The sequence below is a fragment of the Canis lupus genome, chromosome 23 (genome assembly GCF_011100685.1).
Source record: "Canis lupus familiaris isolate Mischka breed German Shepherd chromosome 23, alternate assembly UU_Cfam_GSD_1.0, whole genome shotgun sequence".
NCBI classification, from domain to species: Eukaryota; Metazoa; Chordata; class Mammalia; order Carnivora; family Canidae; genus Canis; species Canis lupus.
In genome coordinates, this window is record NC_049244.1 from 52,443,270 (window position 1) to 52,460,467 (window position 17,198).

At 50.2% G+C, this 17,198-nt stretch overlaps 2 protein-coding genes and 1 long non-coding RNA gene across 13 annotated transcripts in view; 2 read left to right on the forward strand and 1 right to left on the reverse strand.

Annotated features, from left to right (window-relative positions):
• LOC119865448 (arginine and serine rich coiled-coil 1) overlaps positions 1–6,748 on the forward strand; it is a 396,620-nt gene extending 389,872 nt beyond the window's left edge. Inside the window, exons 10-11 of the mRNA XM_038571315.1 lie at positions 5,142–5,294; positions 6,161–6,748. Of these exons, the coding sequence (XP_038427243.1) occupies positions 5,142–5,294; positions 6,161–6,253 (246 nt within the window). The 3' untranslated portion in view covers positions 6,254–6,748. The remainder of the gene's footprint in view (positions 1–5,141; positions 5,295–6,160) is intronic.
• Positions 102–17,117, reverse strand: LOC119865449. The gene is made up of 4 exons (XR_005377283.1): positions 17,018–17,117; positions 2,411–2,529; positions 1,892–2,001; positions 102–1,035 (listed from the first exon to the last, which is right to left on the reverse strand). It is a non-coding gene; the product is annotated as an uncharacterized LOC119865449 (long non-coding RNA).
• MLF1 (myeloid leukemia factor 1) overlaps positions 16,141–17,198 on the forward strand; it is a 35,483-nt gene continuing 34,425 nt past the window's right edge. For all 11 annotated transcript variants that reach the window (XM_038571303.1, XM_038571304.1, XM_038571306.1 and 8 more), the window contains exon 1: positions 16,141–16,277. In XM_038571303.1, the coding sequence (XP_038427231.1) occupies positions 16,231–16,277 (47 nt within the window). In that variant the 5' untranslated portion in view covers positions 16,141–16,230. The remainder of the gene's footprint in view (positions 16,278–17,198) is intronic.

Genomic DNA, 17,198 nt, shown 5'->3' on the forward strand with positions numbered 1-17,198 from the left:
GTCTTCTAACACATGGATGAAGTAGGGTGAGCGAGTGTCAGCATGTTGGAGAGAGAGAGAGAGAGAGAGAGAGAGAGAGAGAATGAATCAGTGAGAATCAGTTCAAGTTTAACTTGTAAAATATATCTGATGCCATTTTTATTTTAAAATTTACTGAGAAGACAAAGTGAAACGTCAACAGCTCTAAAGCAGTAATAATGCATTTCGCGACCATATAGTTTTCCGGTGTCTACATCTACTTTTTAAGTTGACATTGGTAGAGAAAAGTTAGAAGAGAGTTTTAACAATCAGATCATTACCCAAATAGTAATATATATCTACACTCTTTGCCCAGACGGGTATTACTTATTCAACTCCAGTAAAAGGAGTTTTGATTGGCATTTTATTTCTGTTGAATATTGCATGTGTCCTTTCAATTATTATCAGGGCCGCCTCTAGGAACCTGCTCCTGTACTTAGAAAAGGCATTCTACTGTGAAATACGCGTCTTCCTCAATAGCATACGTGTAATAAAGACATGGTCATTACCACTTCCTTAAAAATACTCTGCATCTGTAAACACATTAGTGACTGTATAGTATCCCGCTGATAAATTTATCATAATTCATTTATTTTTTTCTCTGCTACTAGCTATTTAATTAGCTTGAAGGTATTACATATGTGTTCACAAATATTCATTATTATCCCCTTAAGTCAGTGTTTCAAGATGGAGTTATTTGCTTAAGGTTGATACTATTTATTTTCACACGTTCCCAAAGTCATCCTCCAAAAACACTGTAGCAGCTCGGATCCTGCCCACAAGCACAGGAGGTGTCTGCCTCTCGCACCCGGCTGGCACCAAGCCATCTACTGACCTGATAGGTGGTCAGTGGAAAATTGACATTTCGTTTGTCTGTTGTATTTGTGTTGTTGCTAGTGACGTAAACGTCTTCTCAGCATCCTGGAGATGTGACTTGAGCGTGTACCATATGCCTGGTGCACAGCACTAGCGGCCTGCTTCGCCTGTGCTCCCTGACTTCGTTTGCCACCACGACTCCTAAAAGGTGGTGGAACGTGAAATGGACAAAGGTCATTCTTGTGGCCTAAAATAACTAATTTACGTTTAAATATTTATTTTCTGAAGTTCACCCTGACTTCCCAGCTCTCACTGGACTCACTTAAGATAAACTAGCATTTTCTTTCTGTGGAAATACGTATTCTTCTCTAGTTAATACAGCAGGTTTTCCTCTCAACAACTTTCTCCCTCTTGATACTAATTATTAATATGATAAAGCTATTTTTAAATTCCATTTTTTTCCTCCAAGAGCCTAACAGCTCTTCCAATAAGTAGTAAAACCAGTAACGAGCAAGGAGATTGATCAGAAGTGGACCTGGTATAGTGGAAAGAAGATGGGCTTTGGACTCCAGGACATCTGAGCTTTACCAACATTTTTATTTCTTTCCTCTAAAATTAAAACCAAATTACAGTAAGTCTTAGATTTAGCAATTGGGAAGCAGTGGTCAAAAGCTAAAGATGCAGGGTCAGACAGGGGGTCAGGTCTGATTCTGCCGTTTGCTGGCCTGTGTGTCCTTAAACGACACGATAACCCCGTGGCTCTCTTATCTTAAAAGGAAAGTAGTGTCACTGGCAGAGGTTGTAGGAGTACGAGCAAGGTGGTTTCTATGAAACCGTTACCGAGTGCCTGGCACTCAGGAAACAGGAGCTGTTACTCCTCTTCCTCTCCCTGCTTCTGTTCCCACCTCTGTACTGGATGCGAAGGGCTGCGTGTGTCCGCAGCTTCCTTGAAAGGACTTGGAGATGTAAGGGTTCTCACTTTGGTTGGGTCATAAATTGTTTTATGTAATTTCTTATCATCTATAGACCCTAAAATTCTCATTTGAGGCTTGGTGACCTGTTGTATCACTGAACAAGTAGTTGAAAATCACTTCACAGCTCTCCATCGCAGCCTGCTGGTTCAGTATACAGACATCAGCTTTGCCCCACTTTGTTTCAACACAGCACCTGGAAGCATTAAAGCACTAAGCAAATGAGGTAAAACAATGTGTCCTAGCCCCACTGTGTTTTTTATATTTTATTGACTTGAAGTGACCAAGATAATAATGGCTACCGTTAGTGCTAGACATTTAACATGTATAAGTTATCGAAAATCCCAGTAACCTTTATTTAAAAGTAAGCAAGCTGAGGCTCAGCAAATTTTATAACCCGTGGTCTGAGTGCTAACAAATGACAAGAAAGAGCATCCACACAAGATTTATTCCACTCCAGAGCCCATGTTTGTTTTTATTAATCCAGGGTCTCTTGTAATTGTGAACTCGGTGCCCATTCCCTGTTCAGGTATCAAGAAGGCATGCATCCAGTAACAGGGGATACGCTAAAAAGAAAAAATAACAACAAAGAAGATGGCATTTACCTGGGTGAAAGTACAGCAGCCTAAGTGTCAGGCATCCAGCACTGGACTTTTATTAGTCACTGCATTTCAAAATGATCAGAAAAGCAATGATGGGCCAACAGCGAATAAATTTACACCAACTGTAATATAAAACAGAAGGCCAATTTATTAGTTTAGAAAACGATATCCCTTTCCAGTCTCTAAAATGTCTTTGTCTGCAATATAAAGTAGCGATTCAGGATGCCCAAGAAGCTGAATTATTTATCAGGAGATTACTTAGCAAAGGGAGGTAAATTATCCTGAGGACCATTTCATCCCGATCACAGGGCGATAGGGGCTTCCCTGATGCACAGCAGAGACCGGCTCTCTTGGGGACTAAATTACTCATGACCCAGGTTGCAGTATCTTTGTCTTCTGGACAGTCCTACATACGTTGATGTCAAGTTTGTGCCTCTTGGAAACAAGTCTGTGCTTCTCTCTGCGAACAACCCCTTCCGTTGATAGAGCCTGTCTTGAGCTGTGCAAGTTCCACTAGTTAAGCTCAGGAGCTGCTCCCAGAGCGTGGCTGTTTCCGTAGCATATGCTAGACGTCGTGTCTCCGTCAACACGTCGATTTAACAGGTCACCCCTCGGTGGTCCTCTCCGGGACAGTGGGCCACCGGACTGCACCTGCCGTGCCGGTTCAGGAACCCACACGCAGCCTTTCTACACTGCTGTCCCAAACGGGCATGTCTTCAGCCCTGAAGTCACTGTGGCTGGCAGGTGGCCCCTCGTTACAAGCGCGGCGGCGGTGTGTGTATTTTGATATTTACTTGTCAGTAATCCGTCGGGCCACTGGCAAAATGTAATCCCCATTTGGTACAAGGGATAAACCCATTTTACTGTTGCTTGCGTATCGTGCTTAGCGGTTAGCAGCACTCAGTAAAGACTAAATAGATGGATGTCCAGTCCTCAGATACATCATTCTAAGAGGGGATTGACTGGGACGCCCGGTGGCTCCACAGTGGAGTGTCCACCTCCGGCCCAGAGCGTGACCCCGGGGTCCCAGGATCAAGTCCTGCGTCGGGCTCCCTGCATGGAGCCTGCTTCTCCCTCTGCCTGTGTCTGTCTCTCTCTGGGTCTCAGGAATAAATAAATAAGTCTTAAAAAATAAATAAATAATAAAGAGAAAAAGGAAAGGACTAAGTGACTGGTGTAGATTTCATTTTCTTTTTTTTTTTCTTTTTTTTTAATTTTTTTTAATTTATTTATGATAGTCACACAGAGAGAGAGAGAGGCAGAGACACAGGCAGAGGGAGAAGCAGGCTCCAAGCACCGGGAGCCCGACGTGGGATTCGATCCCGGGTCTCCAGGATTGCGCCCTGGGCCAAAGGCAGGCGCCAAACCGCTGCGCCACCCAGGGATCCCAGATTTCATTTTCTAGATGTTTTTCCCAGTAACATCTGTTTTACCCTCGTTCAGAGAAGTGGATATTCAGAAGTGGCTAAATTAAAAGAAAACAGAGGTTCAAAAACTACATATATAGAACCAGTAGGTGCAGAAAAAAGGCTCAGTGGTGGAATTAATCTCCCAGTCGTCTTTGGGTTTTTTTATTTTAACTTTCTGCTTCTCATCTAGTCCATCTCCTGTTATCCCTGCGGCCTTGCTGCTAATTAGCCACTTCCCTGGCCTCTCCCTTCTCAGGGAGGGAGCTGTTGGAACCAACCCAAGAGAGCACAGCACTGCTGCTTCCGGGCGCAGCCAGTTGACCAGGCCTCGTACCTGCAGCCCTGACACAGTGCCTGGCACCTAGTGGCATTCGGCAAGAAAATGGAGTGACACGCTGACACGTGCCTCAGCCTTTCAGAGATGAACCTCGAGAGCATGCTAAGTGGAGGAAGGCCAGTCACAGAAAACAAAACAACACCCTACATAATGTACGATCTTTTATATGAAGTGTCCACAATAGGCAAATCCACAGTGACAGAAAATAGATGAGTGGTTGTGTAGGGATGGGGAGGCGGGGAGAAATGAGGACCTGTGACCGCTAACGGGCATGGGGTCTCAGGGGAGGATGATGAAGATGTTCCGGAGTCGCTTGGGGTGGTTGCAAGACCCCATGGATATGCTAACGTCTGTATAAATTGTGATATGTGAATTATAACTCATTGAAGCTGTTATTTAAAGAGCAAAAACAAAATAACCTCCGAATTTGCTTTTCATCTCTAAAGAGACCAAATGAATGCTGGAGATTTGTCACAAGCTTGTTTTGACTAACAGAATTTAGCTTTGTGAAATAGTTTTTTCTATTATAAACTCATAAGTACCAATTTCTCAATAAAAATATGCTGGTCATAAAAATATGATCAATGTGTTCTCCATCTTTTTGTATTTGTTTGCTTGTTTTAGGAAGAATTGTTTCCTATTCAATAACCCAGGGTCTTTTATTTATTTTTTTTAAGATTTTATTTATTCATTCATGAGAGACACACAGAGAGAGGCAGAGACCCAGGCAGAGGGAGAAGCAGGCTCCCTGCGGGGAACTGGATGCGGGACTCGATCCCGGGACCCCGGGGTCCCGCCCTGAGCCAGAGGCAGACGTGCTCAACTGCTGAGCCCCCCAGGCGTCCCTAACCCAGGGTCTTTTATTACTAGTATTATCTTAAAGGAGACTAAATGAACAGCTACTATTCAAAATAAAAAATACTGTTAAAGCACAACTTTAATTGTACATTGGGATCTGATTAATGGATATTCACACATCCCGTTTCAGTCGGTGGAAGCTGGCGAGGTGAAACACACAGCCGCAGCGTCGGGACCCGCACCCGTAGCCGCCGACCCACCCAGCAGCGAAAAAGACGTAGACGCTAGCAGCATCCCCACCGCCATCAAGTACCAAGACGACAACTCTCTGGCCCATCCCAATGTAAGATCCCTCCATCCTAAGAATGTCCTCTGAAGTCCCCTTGACCCAATGAATCGCAGCTGTTGTCATTCTGTGCTGCTGGAAAGAATCCCGTGGGAGGAAGTGAATTCTTAGGTTCCCATTTGCCAGAAATAGGGATCTTACTCGCATCCCTTAGAGCAGTTACATGTTTTTTGTTGTTGTTGTTTTAAAGATTTTATTTATTTATTTATTTATTTATTTATTTATTTATTTATTCATGAGAGAGACGGGGGAGAGAGAGAGAGAGAGAGAGAGGCAGAGACCCAGGCAGAGGGAGGAAGCAGGCTCCATGTCAGGGAGCCCGACGTGGGACTCGATCCCGGGTCCCCAGGATCAGGCCCTGGGCCGAAGGCAGGCGCTCACCGCTGGGCCACCCAGCTGCCCCAGTTACATGTTTTTGGATCAGGGATGGCCCAGATCAGGTTGTCTGACTCTTAGAAGTATTCTTTCTACGCTTAAGAGAAATAGACCAAAAGAGGAGCTCTGTTTGCTTTTCAGGACAGGCTCCGAGAGCTCTGAATCTGTCCCGCTAGGTGCTTCCTGAGCTGGGCGGGTCGGGGACGGGGCCCTGAGGTGGTTTCACTGCACTATGTCTGAGGAAGGTGTAGGAGAAAACGTCACAAAATACAGCATAGAACTGTTAATGCTGATGTCAGTCCTTTTACTCCAGGACTTTCTGAACATTATTAATTCCAAACAGATTATCTTCAATTGAAAAGTGAAAGTTAAACAATATCCAGATCTGTGCTAAAAGATGTATCCTACAAAGGTAATTTGTCTTACACGAGATCAAATCCAAGGTATGGCAAACAGTAACATTTTTCCTTCTTCTTTTCTTATTTCAGTTATTTATTGAGAAAGCCGATGCTGAGGAGAAGTGGTTCAAGAGACTGATAGCCCTCCGACAAGAAAGGCTGATGGGCAGTCCTGTGGCCTAAGTAATTTCATATGGTTGAATTAACAGTACATTGGAAGTTTAGGTTTTTAAATCCCAGTATTAACTTTTTATTCTTAAAAAGCAGTTAGTTGATTATGTGAAAAGGTAATGTCTTTCATTCATTTCTCGGGTAGGCTTGAATATTTGTTGGTTTGAACTTAAACATTGTGAATATTAAAACTAGTAAAGTCTAACAATGCGTGAAAATGTCATACTATTAATAAAGCTAATCCTAAAAGTATCAGCAGTAAAATAAATGGTACACGGCAGTGTTTCTGAGTAAAATTTGAAAAATATCAAATTGTCATTTAAGGACACAATTTTGATAATCATGCATATGTAAGAATCAAACTATATGCTATCCATGTGACATTTCATCTTCCATGTATTATGAAACCATTTTTGTGTTTGTTTGTTTTCTGAAACCATTTTTGAATCTTTTATTTACCCTGTTGTAAAAATTTAGGCAGAATAAAAAGCAGTCTAAACAATCTGAGCAGAATGAGCATGTTAATCTTAAAGGAAAAACATTTCTTGAAAATTAAATAAATCGAAGATCTATTACTTAGAGATAAGCATTTACTAAGTGGTCCTTTTAAAAATGTTAGCAGATCCCAGCTCATTCCTCTAGAAACCTTATATTCACGCTGGGCCTCACCAAGGTGACCAAATACCCACGATGGGGAAATCGTTTCTGAGAAAGCTGATGCAGCTCTCGCCTCGGCCTTCCCTACGCATCTGCCTCCCGCCTCCGTGCGCAAGAACCCGGGGATCGTCACTGGGAGGGCTGTCTGCCACCGCAGGGTATCTCCCGCAGCTCTGGAGCGAAACCACCTGTGCTCCCCTGCTAAACCTGCCAGAGATACGGACTTCGCGCCCGCCTCACAGAACCGTCCTCAACCGCTCACGGGAGCACCGCCCCGTTGTCTTGCTCCGTTTCAGTCTCTCATTTTGGCCTCTGTGAAGACTGTACCTCAAAATACAAGATAAACCTGAAAAGTTTTTGAGAGAGGATTACCAGTACACGGGACGGTTTAAAGCCATCTTTGTTATATTTCTGAAACTACTAAAATTCTAATTCCTGTTAAAAATTTTTAAAAATATAAAGATCCCAGTTGCAAAAGGTAAGGAAAACAGACTGATGACAAAATACTTGTTTGCATACAAACAAGGCTGACATTCTGAGTAGATCCTAGTGGGTTTTTGTTTTGTTTTGTTTAGCTCTAAATAAACTCAGATTTGTGTGATTTTTAATATAGATATATGCATTTTTAGTGACTAAGAAAGGAATTACAATTTTTGAAATATTTTGTATTTCATCTTTTGCATAACTTGTAAACAGTAAAAATACTCTCACTCTTTTGGAAAGTATGTTTTAGTGTCTAGGCACGAATATGGGTTGTCACTGGGACACCAGTCATTCTCCCCAGAACCTGGACTAGGCTTTTTTCCCCCCATGCCTGATGTTCCTTACTTTATAACTACTGAAAATATTGTGATCTACGTTAATTATATTTAACGCCAGTGCTCCTTTGTGGCAAGTAGCCCAAATACAGAAGTTTAAATTACAGTTGCTTTGTATTCTCAAGCTGAATTTTTCACAGAGATAGAGAATGAAGTTATTTTTTTAGGGAACCAAACTTTAATCCCTGCAGGATTCGATGACTCTCACCCTCCTCCCTGATTTCCAGTATGATTCATTTTCATGTATTACTAACTTCATTTACCTACATTCCTGTTGAAGGCTACAATATTACCACACAAGCCAAATCAAATTTAATGAGAAAGACTTCAGAGAACACTATCAACTGTGTCCCCATACCCACGCTGAGTGATGCGTCCTGGCCTCTTTAATATCCGACTGTAATGAGTCTAGAAAACACAATCCCTCTCCTGTCACTTGACTAATGGTAACAATCTGGACTTAGATGAGGCCTCAGCGTTGACTTCATACAGAACGGGGAGTGCTGGTGATGTAAGTTGGGTTTTCATTTCTGACGAGCTTCTCGGGGAAGTGGAATAAGAACACGGGGTCATTCACCCGCCTTCTTCAGCATCCTCACCTGTAAAATGACGGGGCCAAGAGTGGACCTGCCTTCCTAGGTTTTTCAGCAAAATAACATAAAAGATTGCCTTTCATAGAAAAAGTACCCTTTGATGCCAAGATAACATTTTGGCTTGCTAGCCCCCTTTGACCATGGAACGAGTAGTTGCATACGTAACGGTGTGAAAAGCTGCGCCCCAACACCACTGTCCTCCGTATGCGTGTGCTGGAGATGCCATGGTTAGCGGATTCCATCCCAGCTTTGTCCCAACCCTGTTTGCCCTGAAGTTAGTGACCTATACCATCTACTTACTTACGGGATCTCAGGTCTTCTTTAGGCAGATTTACCCACTTGTTCATTAACCTTTTTTTTTTTTTTTTTTTTTTTTTGAATACCTAGTTTGCGCTGAGCACAGTAAGTGCAGTTGGGTATCCACAGGTGAATCTAGTGGGGATCCTGCCTCCAAGAGGTGTAGTTATGAAGCCCAGGTATGTGTACGACATAAGAAATATAATACTTGGTGGCAGAGGAGAGGACATGGTTGCAGTGAAAAAGGAGAAATTACTCCAAGTTAGAAAATTAAAGATTTCATTCTGACGAAGACCTGAAGGATAAGCTGGGCCCTGGAGCCACAAGGACTCACAGCCATCCACCTCCATCTTCCTGCTACTTGCTCTAAAAGGCTGGGAACTGTCACAGTCTAACCCAGGGAAGACTCTGTCTCTAAGAGACCCACGTGGCCCTGCACCTCAGTCTTACTAAAAATCCAGGCAAAATTTGAGCATCCTGGTTACCCTTCGACTTTCTCTGACTGTTATCTCTTCCTTCAGTGGAGAATTAGATGAATGAGCCAAGCCTTCCTTTGGCCACTGGCATCAACAGCCTTGTATCACCACCAGGATGACATGAGCTGGGACGTGCAAAGGTGACCGAAAGGGCACTTTCCTTACCTCCGAGAAAGCGCTGCACCTGCCAGTAAGGCCTTGCCCAGCTCTCTGGATCACTGAGTTCCCGGAGAGTCTTTGTTTTGCCATTCTGTACTGTTCTAGAAAGCACCACGTTGGACCTGAAAGACGCAGTCCACTTATCTGTGAGTAGATCCTACCCCAAATTTTCCTTTGGTTTGGGCATCCAGTGAAAATCTTCAAGTAAACAAATAAGATAGTAACAAGCTAGAAATGGAAAAAGACCAGTGACATTTCTGATCACTGAACTCTGGATGAATTGATTTGGAATTCTTGTACCCATGTTACTGCTTCCTTCTCCCTTTCCACCCAAAATTTCTTGTATGAGTGTTATGGAAGGAATTTTTTTTTTAAGATTGATTGATTTTAGAGAGAGAGAGCAGGAGGGAGGGGCCGAGGGAGAGAAAAAGATTCTTTTTATTTTTATATATTTATTTATTCATGAGAGAGAGAGAGGCAGAGACACAGGCAGAGGGAGAAGCAGGACTCCATGCCGGGAGTCCAACGCAGGACTCGATCCCGGGTCTCCAGGATCGCGCTCTGGGCCAAAGGCAGGTGCCAAACCGCTGAGCTACCCAGGGATCCCCGAGAGAGAGATTCTTAAGCAGACTTTGCGCTGAGCAGAGAGCCAGACCTGGGGCTTGACTCAAGACCCTGAGATCATGACCGTGATGACCCTGAGACCACAATCCTGAGCTGAAACCAGGAGTCAGACGCTTAACCAACTGTGCCGCCCAGGCGCCCCTACAGAAGGAATTTTACGCCAGTTCTTGGCTAGTACTCAATTGATACGGTACTTGAATTATTTAGAAAAGGTTCCGATGCCATTCTTTAAATGGAAGCGTGACTCCTTGGAACTCTGTTATGGAATGAGGAAAAAGCAAATCATCATCATGAGAAAAAAATTTGAGTCCTTACAGCAGAAGAGGAGTAGAAATAGAGGTAAGAAAGAACACTGGATTCTCATTATCTTCACCTTTTACCATAGGAACGGACATTGATCAGTACATTTAACTCTGGCGGGTTTTTTCTAAATCCAAGAAAATGCTCTATCCTCTGTATCTCTAAGTTATTCTCATTACATTTAGCCCATTCTTGACACAAAGAAAGCTCCCAGCAACTATGTCCCAATAAAAGAAGGATGAATCTGCCTTTGTCAAATGAGCCGTCTGTGTAACAGCCTGGTTAGTCCAATTACTCAGCTATTCGGAGCCAGTACTCCAGTGCACAGTACTCCAGTGCACAGGCTGGCGTGGGTGCGCATACTGGGAGTTGAAGGTGCACACGGCCCGTTCCCAGCGGCCTGAACATGGACACGACCCAGGTGTGGGGCGGGTGAACTGGAGAGATGGGGCCTGTACATCCAGTGGATCCGAGCCTCAAGGAGGAAGGGCCGGCGAGGGGAGACGCATCAGTCCAAGAAAGACCAACACCGGTGATGTCACATGTGGAATTTAAGATGCAAAACAAATGAGCGAAGACTTTAAAAAGAGAGGAGCCAAGACATCCTCGCTACAGAGGACAGCACAGCGGCTCGCAGAGGGGGACCAGGTGATGGGGGACCAGGTGACGGGGGACCAGGTGATGGGTGATGGGGGACCAGGTGAAGGAGGACCAGGTGATGGGTGATGGGGGACCAGGTGATGGGAGACCAGGTGACCAGGGGCCAGGTGATGGGTGATGGGGGACCAGGTGATCGGGGGCCAGGTGATGGGGGACCAGGTGATGGGTGATGGGGGACCAGGTGGCTGGGGGCGGTCCACCTGCCTGTCTGTGTCCCAGAAGAATACTGTCATAAAACTAAAGTGGAACTGAAAACATAATTAAGAAGGAAATGCTTTCCAAATACCAGCACTACAGATGAATGCGTACCATTGAAGATTTCTAGAGTTTTTTGGACAAATTCTATAACTGGGTCACGTTCCCCGACAGTGTGCCCTCCCCCTACTCCTTCTGCTCTAGTAGGTCTCATTGACCTGGAGAAGGTAATTTATATGATAACCAATTTATTGATAGTCCGAAAAAATACGTTTTCTGTGTATGTGAGGGGAAAATGCAAAGTCCTCTGGAATGATCATCCGCCATAAATACCGTTTTCTCCATGTTTAAAATATTTCTTTGAAAACCCCAGCGCGGCGGCCCTAGAGCAGCCAGGCCAGGTGCACCGCGGGGCCCCAGCAATTCCGCTCGCGCCTCGCCCGAAGGTGCCGCCGACCCGGTTGCATCCCCTTCCTGGACCTGAAACGCCTTTCTCGGTGTTTGCAGCCTCCGCAGCAGCCGGGCCCGAGCCCCGCGGAGGCGCTCGGGGGCCCCAAGGAGCTTCGGGAAGGCCCTAAAGACGTGCTTTTCCTCCTTTTTTTAGAAAAGCAAGCTTGGGCCTGGGGGCTCCGCGGTGAGCGTCCGCCTGGGCGCAGGCCGTGACCCGGGTCAGGGTGGAGGCCGCACTGGGCCCCCGGCGCCCGCCCCTGTGTCCTGAAAACGAGACGTTTTTACGCAGACCAGCAGCCCCCGCCCCCCGCCCCACTCGGCCGCGCCCACCTCGGGAGGCCCAGGCCGGCAGCCGGGTTCCCCCCAGGAGCCTCGTGGGGACGCGGCGGGGCGGCGAGTCCGGGGGCCCGGAGGACGCGGGCGGGGCCGAGGCGGCGGTGCAGGCCCTGCGCAGCCCAGGATGCCCACCTGGGGCGCTCGCGGCTGCCGCCCCCGGCCGTTGCACAGGTTGCTGACGGGCGCCCCGCGCTCGGCCCCGCCCCCGCCGCCCCTCTGGTTGCAAACCGGGCCCTGCGGAGGTCGCCGTGCAGGGGAGGCCACGCAGGGTCAGGGGAGCCGCCCCCGAGCCGTGTCCGTGCAAGGCCGGGCCTGGGGTGACACCGGGAGGGTGCCCGGCGCCCAGCGGGCGGCGACGGGGTGTCCCCTCGGGCCCCAGAGCGACCTCCGGCCTCCAGAGCCGCAGGGGGTCCCCGGGGCCCAAGGCACCCAGGCTGCCCTGCCACCAGCGCCCTAGGGCCGAGACCAGCGCCTGAGGCTGGAGGGTAGATGCCGTGTGACTACAAAGGAGGAAAAGGAACAGAATTCCAAAAATGTCGCCTGGCCAACTTTCCGTCTAAAACCTAAGGCTCTGGGGCCCCTGGTGGCTCAGCGGTGGGGCACCTGCCTCGGGCCCAGGTCATGACCCCGGGGTCACGGATGGAGGCCCACATCGTCCCCCCGGGGAGCCTGCTGCTCCCTCTGCCTCTGTCTCTGCCCCTCTCTGCGTCTCTCACGGAGAAATAAATATTTAAAATTAAAAAAAAAAAAAAAAACTTGTATGGCCTTGAAACTAAAAACAATCCTTCTAAGACGGAAGCAGATTTTTTTTCTACATTTCAAATAATAAAAGCATCTAAGCACATGACAGAGGGATGAAGGCATTTCAAGTTCTTAATGTTTTCCAAAATAATCCCTTAACCCCCGGGCGGACGTCTCAAATCATTGGCTACGCAGCGGGACATCCACCCGCAGCTTGAATTCTCCCCGAATCTTATCAAAGATTTAAAAATAACTTTTAAAACAGCACTTGAGACGGTCACATTAAACCACGTCTGAGAACAGATGACCTCAACAGCATTTCTTAAAGAACGCTCTCCACCCTTCAACTTGTTTCAGGCTCTCGGATTCTAAAATTTTTTCATTTTTGAGAAGAAGCAAAGACAGTGTTTCTCCGACGCACAAAAGAAACCGAGACAGTCACAAACATCAAAGTGTTGACTCAACAGGAAAATGCTGCCTGGGAAACTGGCCCGTAGAGGACAGGTCCCGGGTCTCGGTGACAGAAAGACTCAAAAATAGCTGGATGTTAAATCAATTTTTAAGACTAATCAAGACACGCACAAGAATGATCATAGCAGCTTTATTCTTAAAAGCCAAAAAAAAAGAAAACAGAAAAAAGTGGGAGCGAGAGGAGAGAGGAAGGAAAAGGAAGAAAAAGGGAAAAACCTGGATCCGTAGCTGAGAACCTCGAGGAAAATCCCTCTAATAGTTCAGCACATAATAACGTCTCGTGGAGAAGGAGATCCTGGAAATGAAAGGGGCTCTGGAGGCTTCAGCCACCCCGCCGGGCCCAGCCCTGTAGGGTCTGAGTCCGGTCCCTAAAAAAAAAATTAGTAACATTTGTTTTTTTACATTGTCATTAAAACTGTCTGTGGAGTAAAAGTCTTTTATTCATTAAGTCACATTGTGGAGGTGCCCGGGGCTCAGTTGGCCTTGGGCTTGGTCTGTCCTGGGTCCTGAGTCCCAGGTCCTGGGGTCCTAGGTCCCAGTCCTGGGTCCTGGGTCCCAGGTCCCAGTCCTGGGTCCTAGTTCTGGGTCCCGGGTCTGAGTCCTGGGGTACTGGGTCCTGGGTCCTGGGGTCCTGGGTCCTGGTCTGAGTCCTGGGTCCCGGCCCCACCCTGAGACTGCTCCCTGCTCCGGATCAGGACCCCCCCCACACAACCCTACTCTCTCACATATGTGCTTGCTCTCGCTCTCAAATAAATAAATGGTTTTTGTTTTTTAAGATTTTATATATTTCTGCATGAGAGATGCAGAGAGAGGCAGAGGCCCCGGGACACCAACGCGGGACTCCATCCTGGACCCCGGGGTCATGGCCTGAGCTGGACGCTCCACCATGGAGCCCCCCAGGCGTCCCTGGGGTTTTTTTAAGTGACATTTTTGTAGTTTTCCAGGATAATTAAAACATCTCCTCGTGTGCTGGCATCAAACCGCGGCCTGGTGTTCCCGGGTAGGCCCGGCCGCGGGGGTGGGGGTGGGGTGAGGGGGTCGCGGCCAACCCCCCATTGCCCCCTGCCCGTCGCCTGGAACCCGGAGGCGGCCTGTGCCCCGACAACCCCCAGCCTGGGCCGCCCCCGCAGAGGAAGAGGAGCCCCCGCCGCGGCCCCTGCACCCGCCAGCAAACAGTGGCTGCCCTGACCCCATTCACAGCCGACCTGAGGCCCTGCCCCTAACCCTGCTCTGTGCCTCCGTTGCTCCCTCGTGGGCTCCAGCTGCTCCCCCCTTTCCTCCACTGACCACCCCCCTCTTTTTTAAGCCCTTGGGATCCCCAGGTGACCCCACGACTAACCTGCACTAACCCGGACCACAGCTTTCATGTTTTCACAACGTGAGCCTGAGAAAAATCCCCATGGGAACGAGGGGGACATTCTCTCACAAGCTGCTTTATTCCACTTGTGGACAAATGTAATACTCTGTTATCACCAGCAATCTGCCCCATTTCCTGCCAGGCTGTTTTCAGGGGGGAGGAGGGAAAGGAGCAGAGGGAGAGAGAGAGAATCTTAAGCTCCATGACCAGCCCTCGCCAGAGGTCACGACCTGGGCCAAAATCAAGAGTTGGATGCCCCACCGACGGAGCCACCAGGCACCCCTGTTTTAGTTTTGGAAAAAAAAAAAAATGTAGCCCTCTTTAGCATCTTGGGTTGTACTATTTTATTTTTTATTTTTGGGTGTCGGGAGGGCTGTACTATTTTAAAGAGGAAATAATTTCAAGACTTCTAAAACATTTCTTTTGCCTTGACGCTCATCTAGAAATGCCCGCTAAGTACGTGCTCCGTGAACCCCATCCTGAGGCCAGAGGAAGAGAAAATACCCGGTTCCCTGGAGAGGCTGCTTGGGCCTCACTGGACAGTGGAAAATCTGCTCCAGGGCACAGGAGGCTGCTCGCAGACTTGGCTGAAGGTAGGGAGGTGGGAGGACCACAGGATTGAATTTCCAGCTCCCAAAATAGCCCCGAGGACTCCTGTCACCTCAGATCAGGGCCTGCGGGCTTCTTCCCGCTGGAAGAGCGCCAGCTGTCTGGCCCCCGCCCGGAGGCCCTGCGGAGCCTGGGGGCCCTGCCTGCAGAGGACAGCCCTAGAAGGGCTGCGGAGGTAGACATACAGGGTGCACCCTTCTGCATCGCCCTTGACACCCTTATCCTTCTCTTTAACGTCCCCTTTTTCTCCTTGCCCTGCACCTGCCTTTAGACTAGGACAAGGCCTCGGGACAGGGTCTTCCAAAGCCTGGTCACACTCGCAGCGCCGTGGCACGTCCTTACCCCACAGCATGTCCAGATCCTTCCTGCACTGGTTTCTCCATCACCTCCCTTCCTCACTTACATTTGTAAAGACCAGTTACCAACGCATAGCACCGACCTAACACCCTTCTCACGTGCACGCAGAGGGCTCACACATAAAAATGATTAAAACACAACTGTAGAGTCGCGGAAAGGGGCGCTTGCTGCAGGCCTGGGCCAGAGCCCTCGGGCCCGGGGGTGCGGACACCTCCTGGCATTACAGTGACACTTGTTCCTTGAAACGGAGACTGGAAACAGGACCAGAAAGAGAGCAAGTCGCTCATCTTGTCTTTAAATGCCGCGTCCACGCATCACGCAAGCATCCCCGGCTTGGGGAACACGGAATTTCGGACCCACGGGAGGGAGGACGTTTGGGAGCCTCCTAGGCCTCATTTCCCCGACGCACTGGGCGTCCGGCCGGTGGCACCTTCGTCCCCGCGCCCTGCACAGCCGTGGCCGCGCCCCGGGCGCCCCGACGCCAGCCCCTGACCCGCCTCCGTTTCCCCGAAAAGAGCCTTGGGGCTGGAGCCGCGGTCGCGCCGGGGGTGCCCTCCGCGCCCCTGCAGCCCCGAGCAAACGGCCGCGCCCCGAGGGCCGCCCGCGCGGGAACCCGCCCCCCGGCCCCCGCCCTCGCCCTCCGCCCTCCGCCCTCCGCCCTCCGCGGCGTCGGCGGCCGTTGCCATGGCAGCGGCGCATTGTTCCCGCCCCGCCGCGGTGACGTCGGCGGCGGCGGCCAATGGGGGAGCCGCTCGCGCCGCGCCCCGCCCCGCCCCGCCCGCAGCGGCCCGGCCCGCGGGGGAGGGAGGCGGCTGGGGTCGGGGTCGCGGCCGCGGCGGCGGTGCCCCTGCTCCCGGGTGTCCGCGGCCGCCGCGCGGGCCGAGCCACGATGTTCGGGACGCTGAGCAGCAGCTTCGAGGACGACCCCTTCTTCTCGTGAGTGTCGGGGTCCGGGCCGCGGGGAGCTGCTGCAGGGAACAGTGCGCGTTGCCGCGGGGAGGGGGCGAGAGGGAACCCCAGGGACCACGGAGACGGCGGGAGGGAGGGGAGGGGAGGGGAGGGGAAGGGAGGGGAGGGGAGAGGTGTGGGGGGAGAGAAGATGGGGGCGGTGGGAGGGAGGGAGGGGGAGGAGAGAGGGAGGGGAGGGGGAGGTGGGGGGGAGGAGGATGGGGTGGTGGGAGGGAGGGAGGGGGAGGAGGGAGGGAGGGGAGAGGAGGGGAGGGGAGGGGAGAGAAGTTGGGGGCAGTGGGAGGGAGGGGAGGGGAACGTAGAGTGTGGGGGAGGAGGGGGTGTGGGAGGGAGGGGGAGGGTGGGGAGAGAAGACAGGGGAGGTGGGAGGGGGAGGAGGGGGCGATGGGAGGGGGTGTGTGGGAGGGAGGGAAGGGTGGCAGGTGGGGGGAGGGAGGAGAGAGAAGACGGGGGAGGGAAGGGAGAGGAGGGGGTGCAGGAGGGAGGGGGAGGGGAGCGGGATCTGGGAGCGCGAGGGCGCAGAGGGGCGAGCAGGCCCCCATCCCCCGCCCCATCCCCCACCCCCTCCCCCGACCCCCCCCCCCCCCCCCCTCCCCGACCCTCCCCCCCCCACCGGCGCGGGCTGCGGGGTTGGCAGGTGGGGGTCCCCGTGGGCGCCGCGGCCGCCCAGCAGCCGGGCCTTCTGCCCATTGGACCCGCTCCACGACCTGTTTCAGTTCCGATGAGAGGCGGGGAACGTCTTCCAAGATGGCAATCGCTCGACCTGGAGCACATCCTGACTATTTTTACGATCGTATTTACTTATCCTGAGACACACAGAGAGGCGGAGCCCCGGGCCGCGGGAGCCGCCCCCTGCAGGGAGCCGACGGGGAGGGGGCTCGGTCGGGG